Below are 20,986 nucleotides of genomic sequence, written 5' to 3' on the forward strand. Positions count from 1 at the left end.
TCGGGTCTCCAGTCTTCCTTTACTTCCGCATAAGAACAAGGAGTGCGGGCAAGTATGTCTGACGGGCCGAAAGCCCATTCCCATGCTTTATTACTCAAACATGAATATTTTGGGAAGAGAAGAAAACGCCGACTGCATGATGCAATCATGGAAAGAGTGGGTCGGGTGTTCAAATGAATGAAAAACTCAAACAGCGTCTCTGGACCTTCCATTTAATGTTCATTCTACCTTGTCCTTTCCCCGTTCCCTCCTCGGCTTCCACGCTGTCCCACGTCTGTCTGTCCTAGCCGGCCCCCACGTTTCTTTCCCCAACCCCCTTTCACCTGTTTCCGGGAACCCTTGAAGAGACGACACAACATATATGGAAGACAATGAATGAACTCACTGTAAGTTTGCCCGAGAGCCTGAAATAACAAGTCGCGCTTCACACTGACGGTCGGCATGGCCAAAACTGATACAAATTGGGGACAATGAGCATGCGCACAAAATGGACACAAGCTCCCAAATCACCCGTCTTCCCCACTCCTGCTTTTTAATCGTTGGTTTTAAAAATAATGTTTCATAATATGTGCATACTTTGTTTATTAAACTCTTTTACAATAGTTCAATATTTTGCTTACAATGACCTTTTGTGATCGATGTGGTTACCTCCTACAGTGAAATTGACAACTCGTCGTTTGTGAGGACCTTGATGATGCAATTTCTGGGCGGATCCCGGGGAAAATAGGCGAGGTCGTTACCCGATGACATTGTTGTGAACGACCTACATTGCGTGGCACAATCCCCGAAACAAATACCAACGATGCGGGCCTGCAAATCTTCGTATGAAACATGAATTTTCAAAACAGAGCTGCAAATATCAGTTACAGTCAGCAGTGACGATACAACTTGGCAGTTAAAATAGCTCAAATCCCAGCATACACCCAGACAGGGAAGAAATTTGGCTGCAAAGATCCTGATCCAAAAGCATCACATCACACAATGAGTCTATTTTTTTTGGCTGAGAGCAGAGGGAGAATGGCAGAAGTAGTTCAGACAAACCCTTAAGGGACTGAAAAACAAATCGAAAAGCAAATCACTCGGATGTCAGAATCTCATGAAAACAGAAAATGCTGGAAACATTCAAGGAGAGAGAAAAAAACAGTTCATGTTTAAAGTTGATCAGTTGCTGCCAAAACTTAGAAATGTTAGAAATAAAATAACTCAAAAATTAGAGCAAGATTAACCGATAGGTACTACCATTAAACCTGCACTATTATTCAACAAGCTGATGGCTTTCTACCTCATTAAGTCCACGTATCTCACCTACCTGCAGGTGGTTTGCTTCTTCTAATGTCCAAAATCTATTAAACTCCTTTTTGAATGCAATCAATAAGCTTCCATCACCCTCCATGCAAAACAATGCCAATAATTCCCCACCATACCACTTCCCCTCTTCTGAAAAACAGCTTACCCCTATTTTGAGACTGAACACCTGCACTCCGACCTATACAAATTCCTGATGAACTGGTATTTTTGTACACAAGTAAATGTGAACATCAAAACTTCCCCTTGATACACTATTTTGTAAAAAATTAGTTACGTTTTTAACTGTTAATAAAAATCAGTTACAAGCAATGTTCCCTCACGTGCATTTTTTTTTCCTGCAGTACGTGTGCACTGAATGCTAGTGCAACTGTAAACTTGAAATTGTTTAAAGATAATTTTGATAGAGCCTATCTTCCATGGCTAATAAAACTGTATTTGCATGTTTTAATATAAGTATGATTGCATTCTAGAAGTAAAGATTTTATTCTATACTTTGAAGTAGCCTTTTGTGCGCACATTAATTTCTTTTGTGTGCTGGTCGCAAAACGTGTGTGTGTGTGTGTGTGTGTGTGCATACACACACACAGCTTATAGGGAGCAGTGGTTGCACATTTCAAATAAAGTGGTAAAAAGCAGAACCAACAAGAGGAAAGATCTATGATGGGTTAGAGCCAAGAAAAAAGTTGAATATCAAAAACACGAGCGATGCAGCGGAAACAAACATAGAACATTACACACAGAAACAGGATCCTTTGTCCTTCTAGTCATTGCTGAACCATTTTTTTGCATAGGCCCACAGACCTGCACCCAGTCCATACCAAAACCTCTCCCATCCATGTACCTGTCTAAATTCTTCTTAAATGTTAAAATTGAGCCCGCATTCAATACTTCAACTGGCAGCTCATTCCACACTCCCACCACTCTCTTAACCCATGCCCTCTGGTTTGTAGCTCACCTACCCTCAGTGGAAAAAGCAGACGTACATTTACTCTGTCTAATCCCCTTCACAATTTTAAATACCTCTATCAAATCTCCACTCATTATTCTACACTCCAGGCAATAAAGTTCTATCCCATTGGTTCTCAACCTTTTTCTTTCCACTCACATACCACTTTACGTAATCACTATGCCATCGGTGCTGTGTAATTAGTAAGGGATTGCTTAAGGTGGTATGTCAGTGGGAAGGGAAGGTTGAGAATCACTGCTCTAGACCTAATTGTTACTGAAATATTTTGCTTAAGAAAAATTGTCATTGGTCCATTTCCTTTGGAGTTATGAAACCGTGCACATAACAAGTCAATTAGGTACAATCAAAACAGAGGTTTTCAAACTTTTTCTTTCCGCCCACATAACACATTGAGCAATCCCTTATTAATCACAGAGCACCTATGGCACAGGGAATACTTAAAATGGTATGTGAGTGGAAAGAAAAAGGATGAGAACCACTGTCTATAATGAACTGGGAATTCACTACTGGGATGATGTTCTAAGAACTGGCTCCTCCCCAACTCTGCCCCCACATATCCCGATATAAACCCTAGATCCCCGCCAAATCCCCAGTTCAGTCCAAAGACTAAGTGTGCTATTTTTACTGAATAAAAGGGTGTGGTACTCTCTGGTCTTGAGTGCTCTCAGTCGCGCTACAATTTTATTCAGTAAAGAAAAGGATGGAAGCTCTGTTGAAGCCCTCAATGCTCCTGATTGACTCTCTGTCCCCAGAACAGTTTGCGTACAGGCTGGAGTGCTTCCAAATGTACCTGATGGCCACTCAATAGATGAGTTCAAGAGGTCAGCGCTCCTCACTCGCGTTGGGCCTAAAGGATTCCCGATCATCAGGGTTCGTACAACTTATGTGGCGGCAGTCAAAAAGCTAAAGGCTCACTACTTGAGGCTCCAGAATGCCATCCTAGCGAGGCATCAGCTCTCGCAACAGAAGCAGCAGCCTAGTGAGTCCATTGAAGATTTTGTCCTTATCCGATGAGAACTCGCAAGGAATTGCAGGTAAGAAGACGGCATGGCCCAAGAATGGGAAGATGAGCAGATTTGGGAGGCTCTTATCGCTGGCTCAATACTTTCATTTATGAAGACCAATATGCCAAAAGCTCTCTTTGCAACCCTGTCCACCTGTGATGCCACTTTCAAGGAATTATGTATCTGATTTCCCAGATACCTCTGTTCTACCGCACTCCTCAATACCCTACCATTTAGTGTGTATGTCCTTTCTTGGTTTGTCCTTCCAAAATGCAACACCTCACACTTGTCTGCATTAAATTGCATCTGCCATTTTTCAGCCCATTTTTCTAGCTGGTACAGACCCCTCTTCAAGCTTTGAAAATCTTCTTTGCTGTCCACCACACCTCCAATCGTAGTGCCATCTGCAACTTGCTGATCCAATTTACCACATTATCATCCTGATTATAGATATAGATGATAAGCAACAGTGGTTCCAGTACTGATCCCTGAGGCACACCACCAGTCACAGGCCTCCAGTCTGAGAAGAAATCATCCACCATTACTCTTCGGCTTCGCCCATCCATCCATTTCAAATCCAGTTTACTACTTCAACTTGAATACTGAGTGTCTGAACCTTCCTGACTAACCTCCCATGTGGGGCCTTACTAAAGTCCATGTAGACAACATCCACAACCTTTCGTTTGTCAAATTTCCTGGTAACCTCCTCAAAGAACAGGAGAGATGTAAACTCTGGTGGAGAATCATTGATGAGAACTCTCAGGGTAGATGGAAGGGTCTGCATCTAATCAAGATTTGCTCTAAGGCAATAGAGCAGGAGCTCAACATAACTCCAATGACCATGCACCACCCACTATTAATGAAAAAGCACACACTGCCTCCTCTCTCTTTTCCAGTACCTGAGTTCCGACCCAGTCTATGGATGGTGAAACTGTCTGGTCAGATAGCGGTGTCAGGTGTGTTCACTGTTAGTCAGGTCTTGGTGTAGCAAACAACTGAGATTTGTCTTACTTAAAGTAGCCTTGCCCTCAGGTCATCAATTTTGTTCTCCAGTGAATGGACATTTCGCAGTAACAAGGATGGTAGAGGAGGTCTCAGACCCCTTCGGGTCAGCCCTCACTCCATGTTTCCGACCTCAACCACGGTGATGGCCTGTTCCTTTACGGGCTCTGCCTTGCAACTGTTCTCGTTCTGAACCAGCTGTTACCCAGGAGGTTTGAAGATCATTAACTGTGTTCAGCAGCTGTTTGCTTATTAAAAAAAACACATGCAGCTGATTGTAAGGAAAGCATCTGGGAGGGTGAGTATTTTAAAAGTTTATGTAACTAGTCTTTTAATTTTTTTGTGATGGGATTCTGCAGCCCAGAGAAAGTCACTACTAGTTGCTGGAGGAATTTTGAAAGGTTAGCAAACTCCAAGACCTGGGAGTTGGATCATGGATTTCCTCACCTCCAAACCACAATCAATGAAGATTGGTAAGAACTCTTCACAATCTCCCTCAGTACCAGACCACCACAAGACTGTGTCCTTAGCCCCTTTCTCCACTCGCTTTACACCTACGACTGTGTGACTTGGGCCAACAATAACACCATCTACAAATTTGCTGACGATACCACAGTAGTGGGTTATATAAAGAAATTATAAAGGAGATTGAAAACTTGGCTGAATGATGCACCAACTATAACCTTGCACTCAATGTCACCAAATCTAAGAAGTTGATTGTTGACTTCAGGAAAGCCAGAGATCTACAATCCAGTGATCATTGGGGGATCATGGGCGGAGAGTGTGAGCAAAATTGTTGAGAATCACTATCTTGGAGGATCTTTCCTGGACCAAACATACACATGGTATCATGAAGAAACCATATCAGCACCTCCACTCCCTCAGGAGTTTGCGCAAGTTTAGTATGACACCAGAAACCCTGGCAAATTTCTACAGAGGTGTGGTGGAAAGTATGCTGACTGGCTGCATCACGGTCTGGTATGGAAACACCAATACCCTTGAGCATAAAGCCCTCGAAAAGGTAGTGGACACAGCCCAGGGCATCACAGGAAAAAACCTCCCCACTATTGACTACATCTACAGAGAACACTGCCATCAGAGGGCATTAAAGACCCATAACCATCCAACACATGCTCGGATCTCACTGCTGCCATCAGCAAAGAGGTAAAGGTGCCACAAAACATGTATCACCAGGTTCAGAAACAGCTGCTACCCCTCCACCATCAGACTCCTCAATGCCAAACTCAATCAGAGATTCATTTAAGGGCTCTTAATAAGTACACTTTATTGATTTTTTTAATATCTCTATTGCACAGCTAGCTGTTTACATTCGTTAGGTTTACAGTTCTTTTATATGTTTACACTATGTACTGTTAATTTTTTGCACTACCAATTAATAGCAATTCTGCCACATCCACAGGAAAAAGGAATTTCAGGGTGATATGTGATGTTTTATATGTACTCTGACAATAAATACCTGAACAGCAACTGCACTTTCTGAGAAGACCGAGGTGGGCAAGGCACCACCATTCCTGTCAACATTCTACAAGAACTCTACAGTCAATATTCCAAGCGTCAAGCTCCTGATTGCAATAAGTCAGCTCCAAAGAGCAGGTGACTTCGCCACTAAAGAAAATCCATCCTGAATATTTCCTTAATTGATTACATTTTTGAATAGATTTGTTATCTTTCTGTAGTGGTCAAGTCACCCGCTCTTTGGAGCCAACTGTGGAGAAAGAATTAATATTTCAGGTTAAGTGAAACATGAAAGTCTGCAGACACTGATTGTGTCCTCATCTGCTCCCCTGCCAGACTCTGCATTCAATACATCATCCCTGCCATTTCTGCCATCTACTGGGTGGTCCCAATGCCAGGAACTTCTTACCTTTTCCTCCCTTCTCTATCTTCCATGATTCTCTCATTCAATCCCTTCCTACCAATTGCCCCCTTGATACCTACCCCTGTGATTGCAGGAAATGCTACACTTTGTACCCACACCTCTTCCTTCAGTCATTCAGGGCCCCAGATGGTTTTTCTGGGTGATGCAGCTCTTTGCTTGGAAACCTGCATGGGTCATCTACTGCATCCGGTGCTCCCATTGTGGTCTCTGCATTGGGAGACTGGGTGCACACTGGGAGATCGCTTCACCGAATACCTTCACTCTGCCACATTTATGAGAATCATCCAGTAGAAACTCATTTCAAATCTCTGTCCCATTCCCATGTCTTTGTCCATTGTCTCATGCATTACCATAATGAGGCTATACACAAATTGGAGGAACAACACCTCATATTCCATGTGGGTACCCTCCAACCAGATGGCTTTGACATCTGTTTCTATTTTGGATCATGATATCCTTTAATATCCTTTGCTTGGGGAAAAAAATGTTCTTAATTGCACCTCCAAGGTGTTTCATAACGAGTGCAAGACCGTCATACAAACTGGGACCAATGCCTGAAGAGGGCACACAAAATCAGTGAACCGGTGCGGACTCGAAAGGCCAACATGGCCTGTTTCCGCTCTGTAAATGGTTATATGGTTATGATTAATTCACCACATTTAATTTGCCGGTAATGGCCTTGAAGTTTCAACATTCTATTTAGAAAACTTCTTACAATAATGAGAATAGCAGACAAGACCCAAAACAATTAAAAGCAAGGATGTACATTAGAAATTTATATATATTTATATATATATAGAAAATCTTTGAAATTATTCATTTTTTATACAAAGTAAAATAAAATGCTGCAGAGCAAAGCAATATGATCTAAGCAGAAATAACAGAAATAATTTGAGTTTATTTTAAATAAATGAACAGTGGAAATGTTAAATAAACAAACTAAATGTACATACAGATTAAAATGGCCTTGAGTAAGATGTTCTAAGTATTTTAAGGAAAATATATCCATCAAATTACAAAAATTGTCAAACCAGCTGAATAGTAAATTTCTTTAAACAATTTGTTTCCAAAAAGAGGCATCAATGAAAATGCTTACATTGTTGCCATTCCCTGTCTTCCACGATCTCTTTTAAATGAGGTACTTTTACTTAAGTATGACATTATTAAATACAAGTCATTAATATCAACATGCTTAAAAAAAATGCATCAAATCTTTGGATTTTAATTTCCTGAGGTAATAGTCAGAGACTAATATAGAAAGAGATATTTTAAGGCATATTAGTTGTTGTATACTAAGGATTTCTGGGGAAAATTGATTTTTGCAATGATTTAACTTTTTTGTTTACTGTCATGTGAACAATATTTTTTACTCAAACCTCAGGTTTTTATAAAGAGTAACTTTGAGAAGAATTCAAAGGCTATATGAATTTTACAATTACAGTAGTCCTCGCTATCAACGGGGGATATTTCCCAAAATCCCCAGCTGATATCTGAAACAGCATATAGTACCAAACCCTATACAGGTATGTGCTGGTTAACGATAAGTCCACAATACGTTCTGTGAAATTGGGCATTATGAGATGTTGACATGGTGCAAACACCATGTTATATACTTAGCAAAGCTGTATGGGATACTGTAGTATAGGTGTAAACTTTTTATTTGTAAGTAGGGACCAGTGTGGGAACTGACACATGGCTATGAGCAGAGAGAGCGGGGCAGTGGGGTCACTATGGGGACTGATATGGGGCTGTGGGGAGAGAGCAGGGCAGAAGGGAACACTGTGGGGACTGATTCAGGGCTGTGGGGAGAGCATGGAGCAGTAGGATCAGTTTTTGATGGTGGTTGACCACAGGTAACTGAAACCATGGATGGGGGGGGGGGGGGGGGAACCACTGTATTCTATAACAATGAGTTTTTTTAAAGTTGGTTTCAGTGATGGCACAGTGCAAACATCAAGTTCAATTTACACATGAACATTTCAAAAGTGTGACCTTATAAAAAGAATATTTCTTTAGTTAATGTTTGTAAAGTGCTGTTCATCAAATACTTACATACCAGTTGCACCATTTGTATTTAAGGCTAACAGAATAAGAGTGTGGAGGGGTCTTCAAAATTATTCAATTAACCTAATTTGCCAATGACTAAGTAGTAACAGCTCCAAATAAAATGATCCCTTGCAGAGTCAAGAGTTTTGCTTGTTAATTTAGATACTAAAACTAGAAATTCAATTGAAAAGTAGATGATCTGTTTCTGAAATTCCATACTGAGCTTTGTGTTTTTCAAATAATTCATTTAAAGCTTTGATATATATTGCATGCAGTGCCTCAATCTCTTGGTTTGAAGGGCTCTGATTCTGTGGCACAATGATTGGCTTTCCCACTGTAAAACAAAAAAAAAACACAAATAATAAATAAGGTACTATCACTTTCCTAATTCTTCTGTAAGTCAGCAATGCTCAGAAAAATATATTCAAACGAGAATAGCATGGAAGAATTTTATTTTTAAAATATAAGCTTCTTAAGATATTTAGAGTTTAATAATATAAAAACATACAGATATTAATATAAAAGACAGATAATTTATACTTCTCAAATACTTGAATCATACATATAGATTGTGTGTACCCCTCTCAATCAAACCCATTGTAACAAAATATTTCAAAAGGAAAAAAGGACTTCCCCCCGCCAATTAATCGAGCCCTCTAACTAAGGAACTTACATATCTAATATAGGAAATGAAAGACAACATTTGAAAACCAAACAATGCTTCTCAGGAGCATCCTAACACCCTAATTTTTTTTAAATTCTGGCATGAATGGGCCCCATGACTTGTAAAAATTCACCTTTAACATTGTATCTGGGCTTTTTTTTCTAAATTTTGGAAAAACATTACCTCCTGTAACAATGGAATATGAGTAGAAGGGACAGTTTTCAGGCTATATTAAAACTGCACGAGTGAATTATTACCTCTAAAGGGGTCTTCTTTAATATATTCTAATTTCCCTTTTAAGTTAGTGAATGATCACTTTAGATACCTTGAAATTACAATTACTAACAATTATCACAATTTATTGTAGGAACATTTTTCTGCAACATTTAATCAGGCTAAAGTTCTACTATTGGGATGGTCATCTTTGTCTTTGATGATGATTGGACTTGGTAATTCGATTAGAATTAATATATTACTAACATTTTTGTATCTTTTCCAGTCTACACCAATCTTTATCCCCAAATCCTTTTTTGATTCATTGGATTCACTTATTTCTTCATATGTATGGCAAGGAAAACAATTTTTTTTCAAACAAAGTGCATCTTCAAAAAAAACTAAAAGGAGTGGAGGACTGTCACTTCCAAACTTCAGATTCTACTATTGGGCAGACAATATATTGTAATTTGCTTCTTTTGTTAAAATTCAATAAATTAGCTGACAAATGGCTGGAAATGGAATTGAATTTTTCTAACAATACATTTATGTTGGCAGTCTTGGGGTCCTTTTTACCTTTTTCTAAATTAACAAGCAATCCAATAATGAGGGATAGGTTGAGAATATGGGCAAAATTTAGAAAATCTTTTGGAATCTATAGTTTCTCTCTTGCCAGTCCACTTGCAAATCCTTTTTTTTTTAAAACCTTCTTTGTCAGATACAGGTTTTGGGGAATGGTGTAGTTCGGGTATCAAAAATTTTAAAGATTTTTTTTAAAAATTCCAGATAATTTCACTTCTTTTGAACAATTGAAGGCAAAATTTAAATAACCCAATAGTCATTTTTTCAGATATCTACAAGTCAGACATTTTGTTCAGTCCAAACTTTGATTTTCCATGCATTTCTGAAACAAACATTATTGATTTACTTTTTGACTTTCAATTTTCTCATAAAGGCTCAATATCAATTATTTATAGTAATTTGATGGACTTGGGAATAGCTTAGTTAGTTAAGATCAAGATTGATTTGTCATTTACAGATGAGGACTGGGACATTGTTCTAAATTTGATTAATGATTTGTTTTTTTGCAATTCAATGTGACGTAAAGAGCACATATTTCAAAAGTTAAATCATCTCGTTTTTATTCCGTTGTGTGATAAATGTAAAATTTTTGAGGCTTAATTGATACAGGGTTTTGAGCTTGCCTTAGTTTAGAATATTTTTGGAAAAATTATTTTCAAACTTTATCAGTCATTTTTAAGGTCAAATTAGAACCATATCCCTTAATTGCTCTATTTTAAGAGGAGGAAATGTTATTGTCTCCATCTTAGAAACAAATTTTAGCTTTTACCTCATTGATAGCTAGTCAGGCATTTTTGATGAAATGGATGATAAGCTTCATTTCTAAAGTTATAAAGAAAGTAAAGGTCTAGTGCAATTCTACAGTTTCAGATCATTTTTACATTTAAATTTAAACAAAAAATTAAAAACTTACTGATTTCTGTTTCTCTTTATATCTATTCATTCAAGTGGTAGTAATAAATAACTGTATCAAAGAATCTTGATAACCATATACAAACCACATTACCAGATAAATTTCAATGCATCGGTCCCCCATTTCAGAATGTAGCCCAAATTGGACAACCACAAATGGTCAATATGATTGTGAAATATTAGCAAAACATCCATGATTTATTTTGCAGCATTTCATTGTTTGAAAAAGGATATAATCTTTAACTCCCAATGTGCCCAACACCCTACTGAACCCAACTTCACCATCCTGTTTATTGGAGTTGGGGTGATTAAATTCAGTTCCAATTAATGTAGGATTGTAGAAAGACTGTCCTCCTGATTTCATCTGACATAACTAAGCTTCAAAAGTATAGGTGTGAAAAAAATCAAGACCTTTGTACCATTTGTAGAGCAGGAATGCTGGTGATATTGGTTCATGTTTAACTGGACAACTGACATATCTACAGTCACAATTCCAAATTTTATCTTCGAGGTGTTGCATGTGACATTCTGGAAGTCTAAGCTGATAACAGCATGATCATGGACTTGGTAGATAAGACCAATGAGGCTCAAGAATTCAAAAAGTGAAATTGAGACAAAAATAGAATAAATTAATGTTCATTGGATTGAGAAAGGGAAGGAAGATTTTAATAATTTTTACTAGCACTTTCTTGGGCTGAGAGGTTCGATTGAATCAAGCAATTTGAAAATTTGCATCATCAGTAGAAGAATTGCACATTAATAATGACAATAAACCATTAAACTTATCAACTGTAAACTTGTACATTTATTATTTTGTCAACACCTTTTGAGGAAAAAATTGAACAAAAACAAATACATTTTACCAAAATTAAAATCAGGTCAGGTACCATTAAGGGAATGAGAAATGGAGTTAATGTTCCAGGTCAAAGTTCTTCATCAGATGCTGCCTGATGGGATCATTTCTGCAATTTTCTGATTTTCAACAAGTAGTTTGTTGAATTTTAATATTTTTTTCCATATGTCATCTTCTATGGCCCATCGTTGCATTTTGTGTGAAGTAAAATAGCAATGTCCAAAAATGAATTCCTGCATTTCATTTACAAACACCCTTAAACCACATTTAGCCACTGTGAAGTATTCATTGAAAATTGCCCAACAGTTTTTCATACTGACAGCAGGAATATAATCATCCCCAACCTCTTGTTGGACAAAAGGCACAAATTATAACTATTAAGGGCTTTTCCAAGTTTGTAAAACTCTAGGAATGGGAATAATGTGAAAATAAGTCCATTGATCAACTTGGATGCATACAAAATTATTTTACCACCAAATCCTGCTTGATTTTAAAATAAATAAAAAATATTCTTGTCACTCAACATGAATTGGCAAAATTCTATGATACTTTTTCCATACCTATTGTGTAGATCGGTTTCCGGTATGGTAGCAGCCCAAAATTATACTGGAAGACACCCCTCGCATGAAACAATGGCAGAGCAAACCCCATGATCTTCTGTAATCGCTCTTGGATTGTTCGTAGAGAAGACCCTTTGGGATTGTTCATCTGATTAAAAAGTTCATTTTCCCCAAAGGAAAAGACAGGAACCAGGTGTGCCCTAAAGAAAGATGACAATTACGATATTTGAAAATATTCCTGATTCAGTCATTGAAGCTTTGCATTAATAGAAATGGCACACAGTCAAGGCCTAAGACCAAGAAAATGATGTATCAACTTAGATTATCTCTTGGCTTATGGAGTACCCTGTTAACTCTACCCTGCCTGCAACCTAAATTCAGAGACAAGCCGAGAATGAATGTTTCTGGCCATGAGAATCAGAATCAAAGTTTATTGTCATGAACAAGTCAGGAAATTTGTTGTTTTGCTGAAGCATCATAGTGTAAACATTCACATTATAAACCACCTTACAAAAAAAAGTGCCCAAGAAGTCAAAAGAAAGACAGTGTCTTTGGTTCATTAATTAAGCTGTCCTTGTTGCACCTGTGTGTTTGTCTTTAGGCTCCTGCACCATTTTCCCCATTAGTAACAGAGTGAAGAGGGCATGGCCTGTGTGGTGGTGGTGTTTGAGGAAAGAGGCTGCTTTCTTAAGACACTACCTCTTGTAGATGTCCTCAATGAAGTCTGGTGCCTGTGATGTCGCAGGCTGAGTTAACAATCCTCTGGAGTCTGAGTGTTGGCACCTCCGTACCAAGCAGTGATGCAACCTGTAGAAGTTCGATGCAGTGACATACTGAATCTCCTCAAAACATCACAAAGTATAGCCACTGGCGAGCCGCCTTCTTCATTGCATCGATATGGATGCTCCAGGACAGATCCTCAGAAATGTCGACACTCAGAAATTTGAAGTTCTTGACCCTCTCCACTACTAAGCCCTCAGGGAGGACTGGATTGTGTTCTCCTGACTTCCTCCTTTTTTAAAAACAAATTTAAATTTTTCACACTGTAAATCATGTCAACCAAAATATGTACAAATGTTTCTCATTAAATTTACACAGTGACCTTTTCTCCCCTTTTCCCTCCCTCCCCTCTAACCACCTCCCCAAAACCCATTAGTATTCAACATATTCAATACAATAAAACAATATCGTCACACAAAGGAAAATTCTCATGACTTCCTCCTGAAGTCCAGAATCATCTCCTTGGTTTTGCTAACATTGAGTATGAGGTTGTTGGCATGACACCACTCAACGAGCTAATTTGAATCCCTCCTGTAAGCTTCCTCATTGCAGTTTGTGATTTTGCCAACAACCATGGTATCATCGACAAATTTGTAGATATCATTGGAATTGTGCCTGGCCACAGTGAGTAATGGATTAAGCACGCATCCTTGAGGTGTGCCTGTGTTGATAGTAAGGAGACATTGTTTCCAATTCATATTGTCTGTGGTCTTCCAATGAGGAAGTCATGGATCCTGGATATCTGCACATGCTGCACATTTACGAGTTTGGTGCACACTAACTTATTTGAATAGCTGGATCCATTAGTTCACTCCACTGTTGGTTATCATCCCAGGGGTACAGTGGCAGGGTCCACCCTGATTGGTTAAGGGACTGGGCAAACTTGACAAATGGAATAGCTCAAATTAGATGAAGAGACAAAAGAAATCAAACGTGGAGACAAAGTAGGAAAGGAAGAGCAAGTTTACTCAAGTTGTAAAAATATAGAATATTTTTCAAAATGTGAAACTATTTACTTGCTCGTGTTCAATTGGATTAAGATTTCTTGTGCCTAAGACTCAGAAACTTAGAACTTCTTTTGTGCCTTAAAATGCAAAAATAAATTAGTGCGACATGAGAGACCAATGGCAGCTTTGTGCAAGGTAAATTTATTTTTCTATACTTATGTCATTAACTTTGCAAGTCCTGGAACCACTAGTATATTCTTTTGGAAAATGCCTATAAAGCACAAACTTTATAGGATGATCTCTAATCACGATGAGACTTTTTAAAGTGACATTTTCCAGAAGACATAGCATTCTTCCAGAACTCAATAAGCCATCATGCCACTGGAGGTGGGCACCAGTGTTAAGGATTTTAAATTTAAACATACAGGCCCTTTCAGCCCATCAGCCCATGCCATCCAATTACACCCAATTCACCTACAATCCCCAGTACATTTTGAAGGCTGGGAGAAAATCCACATAGACATGGGGACAATGTACAAACTCTTTACAGATAGTGCCAGATTCAAACCCCATACGCTGGTGCTGTAACAGCATTGTGCTAAATGATACACTAACTATCTCACCCCATCCAATGGAAAATATCAAGAATTCAAGACCTCAGCAATGTAATTCCCAATATCAGCTCCAACACTGATAGATCTTTCATCAGGTTGTCTATTTCTTAAGTGTGTATGTATGAAGAAATTTTGCAAAGGCAATCAGTTTTTGGATAAATAACTTCTCTAGTGCATAAAACCACTGAATTGTATGACAGAATTTCAAATCTAGAATGTTAATATGAAGAAAGAATAATTGGTAAACGTGCTATTTTCAGCTTCATACAATTGTATCAGTCTTTAAAGAGACCACACCTAAATTAGAGCATTTAATTCTGGATTCTTGTGAATATATTTGCTTTCTTTTCACTGTAATAAAGATACACTAGAGCAATTCCTGGCAACAAACCGGTGTCCTTTGAGGAGATTGAGCAGGAGAAGCCCATATACTTCAGTGTTTTAGTGCTTGCCTTATTTATAGCAAACAAGATTCTGAAGGGACTTTTCAAATCATATGTGGTGGAGCTGCGCCCACTTCTTGAAGAGACGAGAACTAGGACCATTTTACTCTAATTTCTCACAAAGATTCTTATTGCATCCATTTACTTTTTTTTCCTCATTAAGGAATTGTCAGATGGGCAAGATAGAGAAAGAACCACTAGGTAACAATATTGATGCACCATCAATTATTCAAAATACTTTCACTTAAGAACACAAGCACGTCCATTCTGTTCGGTTGTCCTGCACTGAACTGCAGGGGGCTGTGGGGAGGGGCCACATTACAACCAGCCAATAGGTGTGCCTGATCCAGACAATTACACACAACAAAATTCAATACCTTCCAGAGATGGGAAGAAAATAAGGTTAAAAAGTGTTTACTATCTGTAGGGCTCGTCGAAAGAATCAAAGACTTGTTGATCCAAACCAAGGCTTTTATTAGCAAAAGACAGGAGCTCTTCACAGGTGGCCGACCAGTCCGGAATGATCCGACCTGGCTAGGGACACAACCCTTTAAGGCCCAGACAGTAGGCGGGGCTTAGCTCTCAGCCAATCGCTGTAAGCACAGTCTAGATACTGTAACTATATACACTATATACACTGGTGATAGATCTGTACTATCACACTATCCTCTTAATAAGTAATAGATTGAAGAGACTGCCATCCGTGGGGTATCGGATGTAAACAGAGTCTTCATTGTTGAGGTCTTTCATGGCTTGTTTCAGCATCATGCTGAAGAAGATTGAAAAGAGGGTTGGTGCGAGAACGCAGCCTTGCTTCACGGCATCGTTAATGGAGAAGGGTTCAGAGAGCTCATTGCTGTATCTGACCCGACCTTGTTGGTTTTCGTGCAGTTGGCACACAAAACTCAAAACGGTCAACCAGTTTACCTATCTCGGCTGCACCATTTCATCGGATGCAAGGATCGACAACGAGATAGACAACAGACTTGCCAAGGCAAATAGCGCCTTTGGAAGACTACACAAAAGAGTCTGGAAAAACAACCAACTGAAAAACCTCACAAAGATTAGCGTATACAGAGCCGTTGTCATACCCACACTCCTGTTCGGCTCAGAATCATGGGTCCTCAACCGGCATCACCTACGGCTCCTAGAACGCTTCCACCAGCGTTGTCTCCGCTCCATCTTCAACATTCATTGGGGTGACTTCATCACCAACATCGAAGTACTCGAGATGGCAGAGGCCGACAGCATCAAATCCACGCTGCTGAAGATCCAACTGCGCTGGGTAGGTCACGTCTCCAGAATGGAGGACCATTGCCTTCCCAAGATCGTGTTATATGGCGAGCTCTCCACTGGCCACCGAGACAGAGGTGCACCAAAGAAGAGGTACAAGGACTGACTAAAGAAATCTCTTGGTGCCTGCCACATTGATGACCGCCAGTGGGCTAATATCGCCTCAAACCGTGCATCTTGGTGCCTCACAGTTCGGCGGGCAGCAACCTCCTTGGAAGAAGACTGCAGAGCCCACCTCACTGACAAAAGACAAAGGAGGAAAAACCCAACACCCAACCCCAACCAACCAATTTTCCCTTGCAACCGCTGCAACCGTATCTGCCTGTCCCGCATCGGACTTGTCAGCCACAAACGAGCCTGCAGCTGACGTGGACATTACCCCTCCATAAATCTTCGTCCGCGAAGCCAAGCCAAAGAAAGAAAAGAAGAATAAGTAATATTGCTACATATCTATTAACAAGCAATCTTTTCATGCACAGACAGTATACCTACCCACATTTTATAGCCAATTTAATAAATCCTTTCCTGTTCAAGATTCTCAAAGTTAGTGCTCCAGGTCTTGCATCCAGAGATTCCTCAGCGCCACCTATTACAATTACAGCCACATTACCACCTCCATTCCTGCTTAGAATGTGAGAAGCACTGCTTTTCACAGATGAGACCAAACCTGAAGTCAGACAGAAAAGAATATGTGCTGTTTATTGATGGTCAATGCAAATTAAATTGCCATTGTAATTACAAGGTTAAGAAACAAATTGATAATAAATACAATCTTTCAAACATTATTTACCGGTCGTTACATAATGTGCACTGATTTTATTCAAAGAGCACAGAAATAGGCCCTTCAGGGCCTTGAGTTCACTCCAACAATCAAGCACCCATTATATATGGTTTCTGCCATTGCATTCACTCTCCAGCATTTTGTAGAAGTTCCATCATGGGAGAATTAGGGCAGAGGCTATTAAATCATGGAGAAAGATGTAGTGTTAAGGAGATTTTCCAGGGACTAGAAAAGGGAATGGACAGGAAAACGAGAAAAAAATGCTTTTCTACAGGACAATAATAATTGGCATTAAGCTATCAGATTTCACCATTCTCCACTCCCTTCACCTGTAGGCATTCAGACAAAGATATGTATCCCTTTTGGAAATAATTTAATTTAGGAATTTGTATCAAAAGAGCTGGTTAGAAATTCACATCTCAAGACCATTTTTAAATGCAGTCATTAGAACCCAAGTAGAGTCTGATTTTGGTTTTGTAGATTTTTAAAGCTCACTTCCCCTCTTACTCTTCTCTGGACCTCACCACAAACATCAGCAATCCTGTTGTCTTAAAATTATTTCTAAACATATGCTGCTTTGAGTGCCACTCTTGCTGTTTCTAACTTGCTCCAAAGTTTGCTATATAGATATGTGAAAAAAAAGTATAACACATATTCAGTTATTCAATGCTGATCTCCAACAGAACAGTCACCTTAAAGAATTTTGTAGAATTGTACGAAGGTTCAAGGGGAACAAATTATAAATGAGCTTGAATCTATATTTAAATCACTCTGTAGTTTGTGGTATCTGAATTACTACAAATTGTCTCTAGATTTATGAATAAAATAAAATAATTATTCATTTTATTTTCATACATCACAGGCAAAATAAGCTAATTGGGCAAAGACAGTTTTGAAATATTGACATTTTCTATGTTCGAATTAGGCTAGAAACCTTAAACTATTACCTCCACACATGATGTACTCCCTGTAGAAAGGAATCTTGAACCAGAATGGCAGCACACACAGGTATGGTGTCAAATTTGGAAACAACTTCCGAAAGTTTGTAGACTCAGTACAAAAATTTGCAAAACCTCCAGCTACAAGCACCCCATGAGGATGAAACCCAAACAGATAGTTGTACTTTGGATCCAGAGCAGTTGTTTTCTTAAGCTTGTATTGAAAAGAAATCAGAATTAGTCTTATCAACTAAGGTAATAATGTGAAACTGCTTCCACAATGCTTCACAATATGAAAAAGTATCATTAAATAATTTGAGACAAATAATAATTAAATAAAGTTATAGATTTCACCACTGGTAAAGAACAGAGATTATTTGAAACGTGCAGAAAAGAAGCATTAAATAATTCAGTATTTTAATCCCAATTTTACTTGGATGCAAATAATTCTGCTGATTAATAAGACACTTTCAGTAATGGAATTTCTGTTCAAATCCATTATCAATCATCTTTGCTAATTGATGCAAATCGTTAAGTAATGCCCTCAGTTTTACATAATTGACAACAATTGTATAGCTTTAAGGGGAAATTTGAAATGAAAAAGGTTTCTTGAGACTAATGATATAAAATTATTATAAGTTGATCAGAACAAGGTGAAACTTTTCTGTGACACAATTGTCTCATTTTGCTCTTTGCATTCCAGAGCCATCAATATGAGGCTCAGTGAGATATGGCAAGACTTTTGGCTCACACACCGTCTTGAGCATTAGGTAACATGACATTTTTTTAAAAAGGGAAAATAGACTTTATTCACCATAAATTACTAACTATTCAAAGTATTCTCCCACATTATATCCATACATTTCCATCACTGTACGTTGTTCCATTAATTTCTATTTACACCATTGCCATCACCATGTTGCCTTGTTGTTCCTCCCCTTCTGGTGTTTGAGGCCATTCTCCTTGAGCTCAGGCCCTCAATGCCTGGTGACAGAAGGACTCAAAATTTTTAAATGGATACTTTTGGTTTGTCCAGTGCAACACCATATTGGTTCATTGAGCCCCAGAGGAGAGTCAAGCATGCCTGTCTGGGTCAAGGGTTAGTCTGGGAAAGGACAGTGGTTTATTTCAACCATTCTCAATGGGGACCACAACACATTTTAGCAAAACCCTTCTTTTCTTCTCATTTAACAAATATCTTAAATAGCTTTTTTTTTGTGTAGTCAGTAAGAGAAAGTATGAAAGAAACCAAAACTTGACTCCTTCACAGGGAAGAGGGGGCCCAATATCTTAAAAATTGCTAGTTTACATCCAGAGGGAAATGGGCATACTGATATGTTTTTAGGACAATGTAACAGCTTTCTGGACCTCTCAAAAATGTTAGGCATCTTTAAAAAGATGTTTTTTTTTCTTTAAATACATTGATGTTGGGGGGGGGGGGGGGGGCGTGGCATGATGGCGTAGGGAACAGACGTGCCTTCCAGACCTCTCCTGACTCTAATTTATTGTTTTGTCTTTAAGTGCCCGTTAAAGTTCTTTTAAAAGTTTATAAATAATAAGAGGTGTTGGATTAGTGCCTAATGGTTTATATGCAAAAAAAGAGGTAAAAGAAAACATCAACGGACTGTTAAAAAACTACATTTTCTGAAATTGTCTGAGCCAACTTGTTTACAAGAAGCCAGGACTCAGCGTAGAATGGATCCAGAGGAGGACGTGCAGAGTTCGGCATTGAAGCTCCGTTTTAAACCGGTGAGGCTCTTTGAAGGTCGCATTCAACAGCTTTCGGACCAAGGAGCTGGACGGGTGCCAGTATTTCACACAACGGCCACTGTGAGTGCTGTTACTCAGTCTTTGACAGTTGAATCAGCTGGGGCGCCACCAGCTGGAGAGTTAAAGAGCTGTCATTCGACTGCTACAGTGGTGGCGCTGCAAAATGCATCTTCAATTACAACGGTTTTTCCAGACATCGATTCAGTGAAGATGATTAAAGAGATTTGGCTTAAAGATGACTCTGATCTTCAGTCTCCTGGCATTGCTGGGGGGACTTTGAGAGGGATTTTTATACGAAGTCAAACTGCTAGAAAAGATACTAAATTAAGGGAAGGGACAGAAGATCCTGTGGTCTCTAAGGAACAGCAAGACCCCATTATGCCTGAATCTACTTCTGTTGAAATGTCTGTTAAGGATCTTGAAGATAAGATATATTCTGTATCGAGTCACTTAGCTAATTTTGTGAACCTGTTTATTTCCAAGATTAATGCTATGGCGGAAGTCATTAATGGAGCTTTTAAGCTTGAAACCATTCAAAGATTTGAAATGTGTGATCAAGATTTAGTCGATGCACAGGATCAACTGCAAGATGAAAATAGAACAATTGAAACATTGCAGATCCAAAATAAAAATTTAGCAAAAAAGGTTGATTATTTGGAGAATCAATCTAGACGGAACAACGTGAAAATTGTTGGTTTGCCAGAAGGCATAGAAGGACCAGATCCAAGAAAATTTTTTACTGAATGGATTCCACGAGTGTTAGGACAGGATAAATTCCCTGAAGGTTTAATACTGGAACGTGCTTATAGAGTTTTAAGAAGAAAATCTTTTTCAGGACAGAATCCAAGATCTGTTTTGATCGTTGTTTAAACTATTGTGACAGAGAGACAATTTTACGTACGGTTACTAGAAATGCCCAGCAAAATAGATCCCCTTTGATGGTTCAGAATAATCCTGTTTTCTTCTATCAAGATTTGAGTCAAGAAATTATGTTTCAACGACGCGAATTTAATTCTGTGAAAGAACGGTTGTGGAAAAAAAGACATAAGGCAACATTCAGGTATTCTGCGGTACTGAAGATTTTTTAGGATGGAAATTAGCCAAAGTTCTTTGACAATCCTAAAGAGGTTATGGACTTTGCTCAGTCTCTACCAATCATGCAGTTTCAGGAACGATGTAGTCCTTCAAGGTCTCCAAAGAGGTAGAGATGTAAGGTGGGATCCAGATTTTTAAAAGAAATGGAAGCAATGGTGACCGAAGTGGCAACGTTGATTTAAAAAAATAAATCTTTTATCTTTTTTTTTGAGAAGAGTTTAAATAGTTTAAATAATGATGATAGTTTAATGAAATGGGAGTTGGGAGAGGGAACTGGGTGGGCACTAGTTTCCAGAAGTCATCTGCTACCTGTG

The 20,986-nt window shown here is 38.7% G+C and overlaps 2 protein-coding genes across 8 annotated transcripts in view; both read right to left on the bottom strand.

The window, feature by feature from the left end:
- farsb (phenylalanyl-tRNA synthetase subunit beta) overlaps positions 1 to 460 on the bottom strand; it is a 77,958-nt gene extending 77,498 nt beyond the window's left edge. Inside the window, exon 1 of the mRNA XM_069896699.1 lies at positions 386 to 460. Within this exon, the coding sequence (XP_069752800.1) occupies positions 386 to 443 (58 nt within the window). The 5' untranslated portion in view covers positions 444 to 460. The remainder of the gene's footprint in view (positions 1 to 385) is intronic.
- A 6,593-nt stretch (positions 461 to 7,053) lies between these two features.
- Positions 7,054 to 20,986, bottom strand: part of LOC138742396 (2-acylglycerol O-acyltransferase 1-like) — a 29,277-nt gene continuing 15,344 nt past the window's right edge. For 6 of the 7 annotated variants that reach the window (XM_069896711.1, XM_069896716.1, XM_069896710.1 and 3 more), the window contains 4 exons: positions 17,817 to 18,021; positions 16,581 to 16,755; positions 12,012 to 12,211; positions 7,054 to 8,561 (listed from right to left, as the gene is read on the bottom strand). In XM_069896711.1, the coding sequence (XP_069752812.1) occupies positions 8,407 to 8,561; positions 12,012 to 12,211; positions 16,581 to 16,755; positions 17,817 to 18,021 (735 nt within the window). In that variant the 3' untranslated portion in view covers positions 7,054 to 8,406. Of the gene's footprint in view, positions 8,562 to 12,011; positions 12,212 to 12,710; positions 13,024 to 16,580; positions 16,756 to 17,816; positions 18,022 to 20,986 lie in introns of those variants that run through there. The other variant, XR_011344137.1, reaches the window with a different exon arrangement.

This window comes from Narcine bancroftii, chromosome 9 (assembly GCF_036971445.1).
Source record: "Narcine bancroftii isolate sNarBan1 chromosome 9, sNarBan1.hap1, whole genome shotgun sequence".
Taxonomy (NCBI): Eukaryota; Metazoa; Chordata; class Chondrichthyes; order Torpediniformes; family Narcinidae; genus Narcine; species Narcine bancroftii.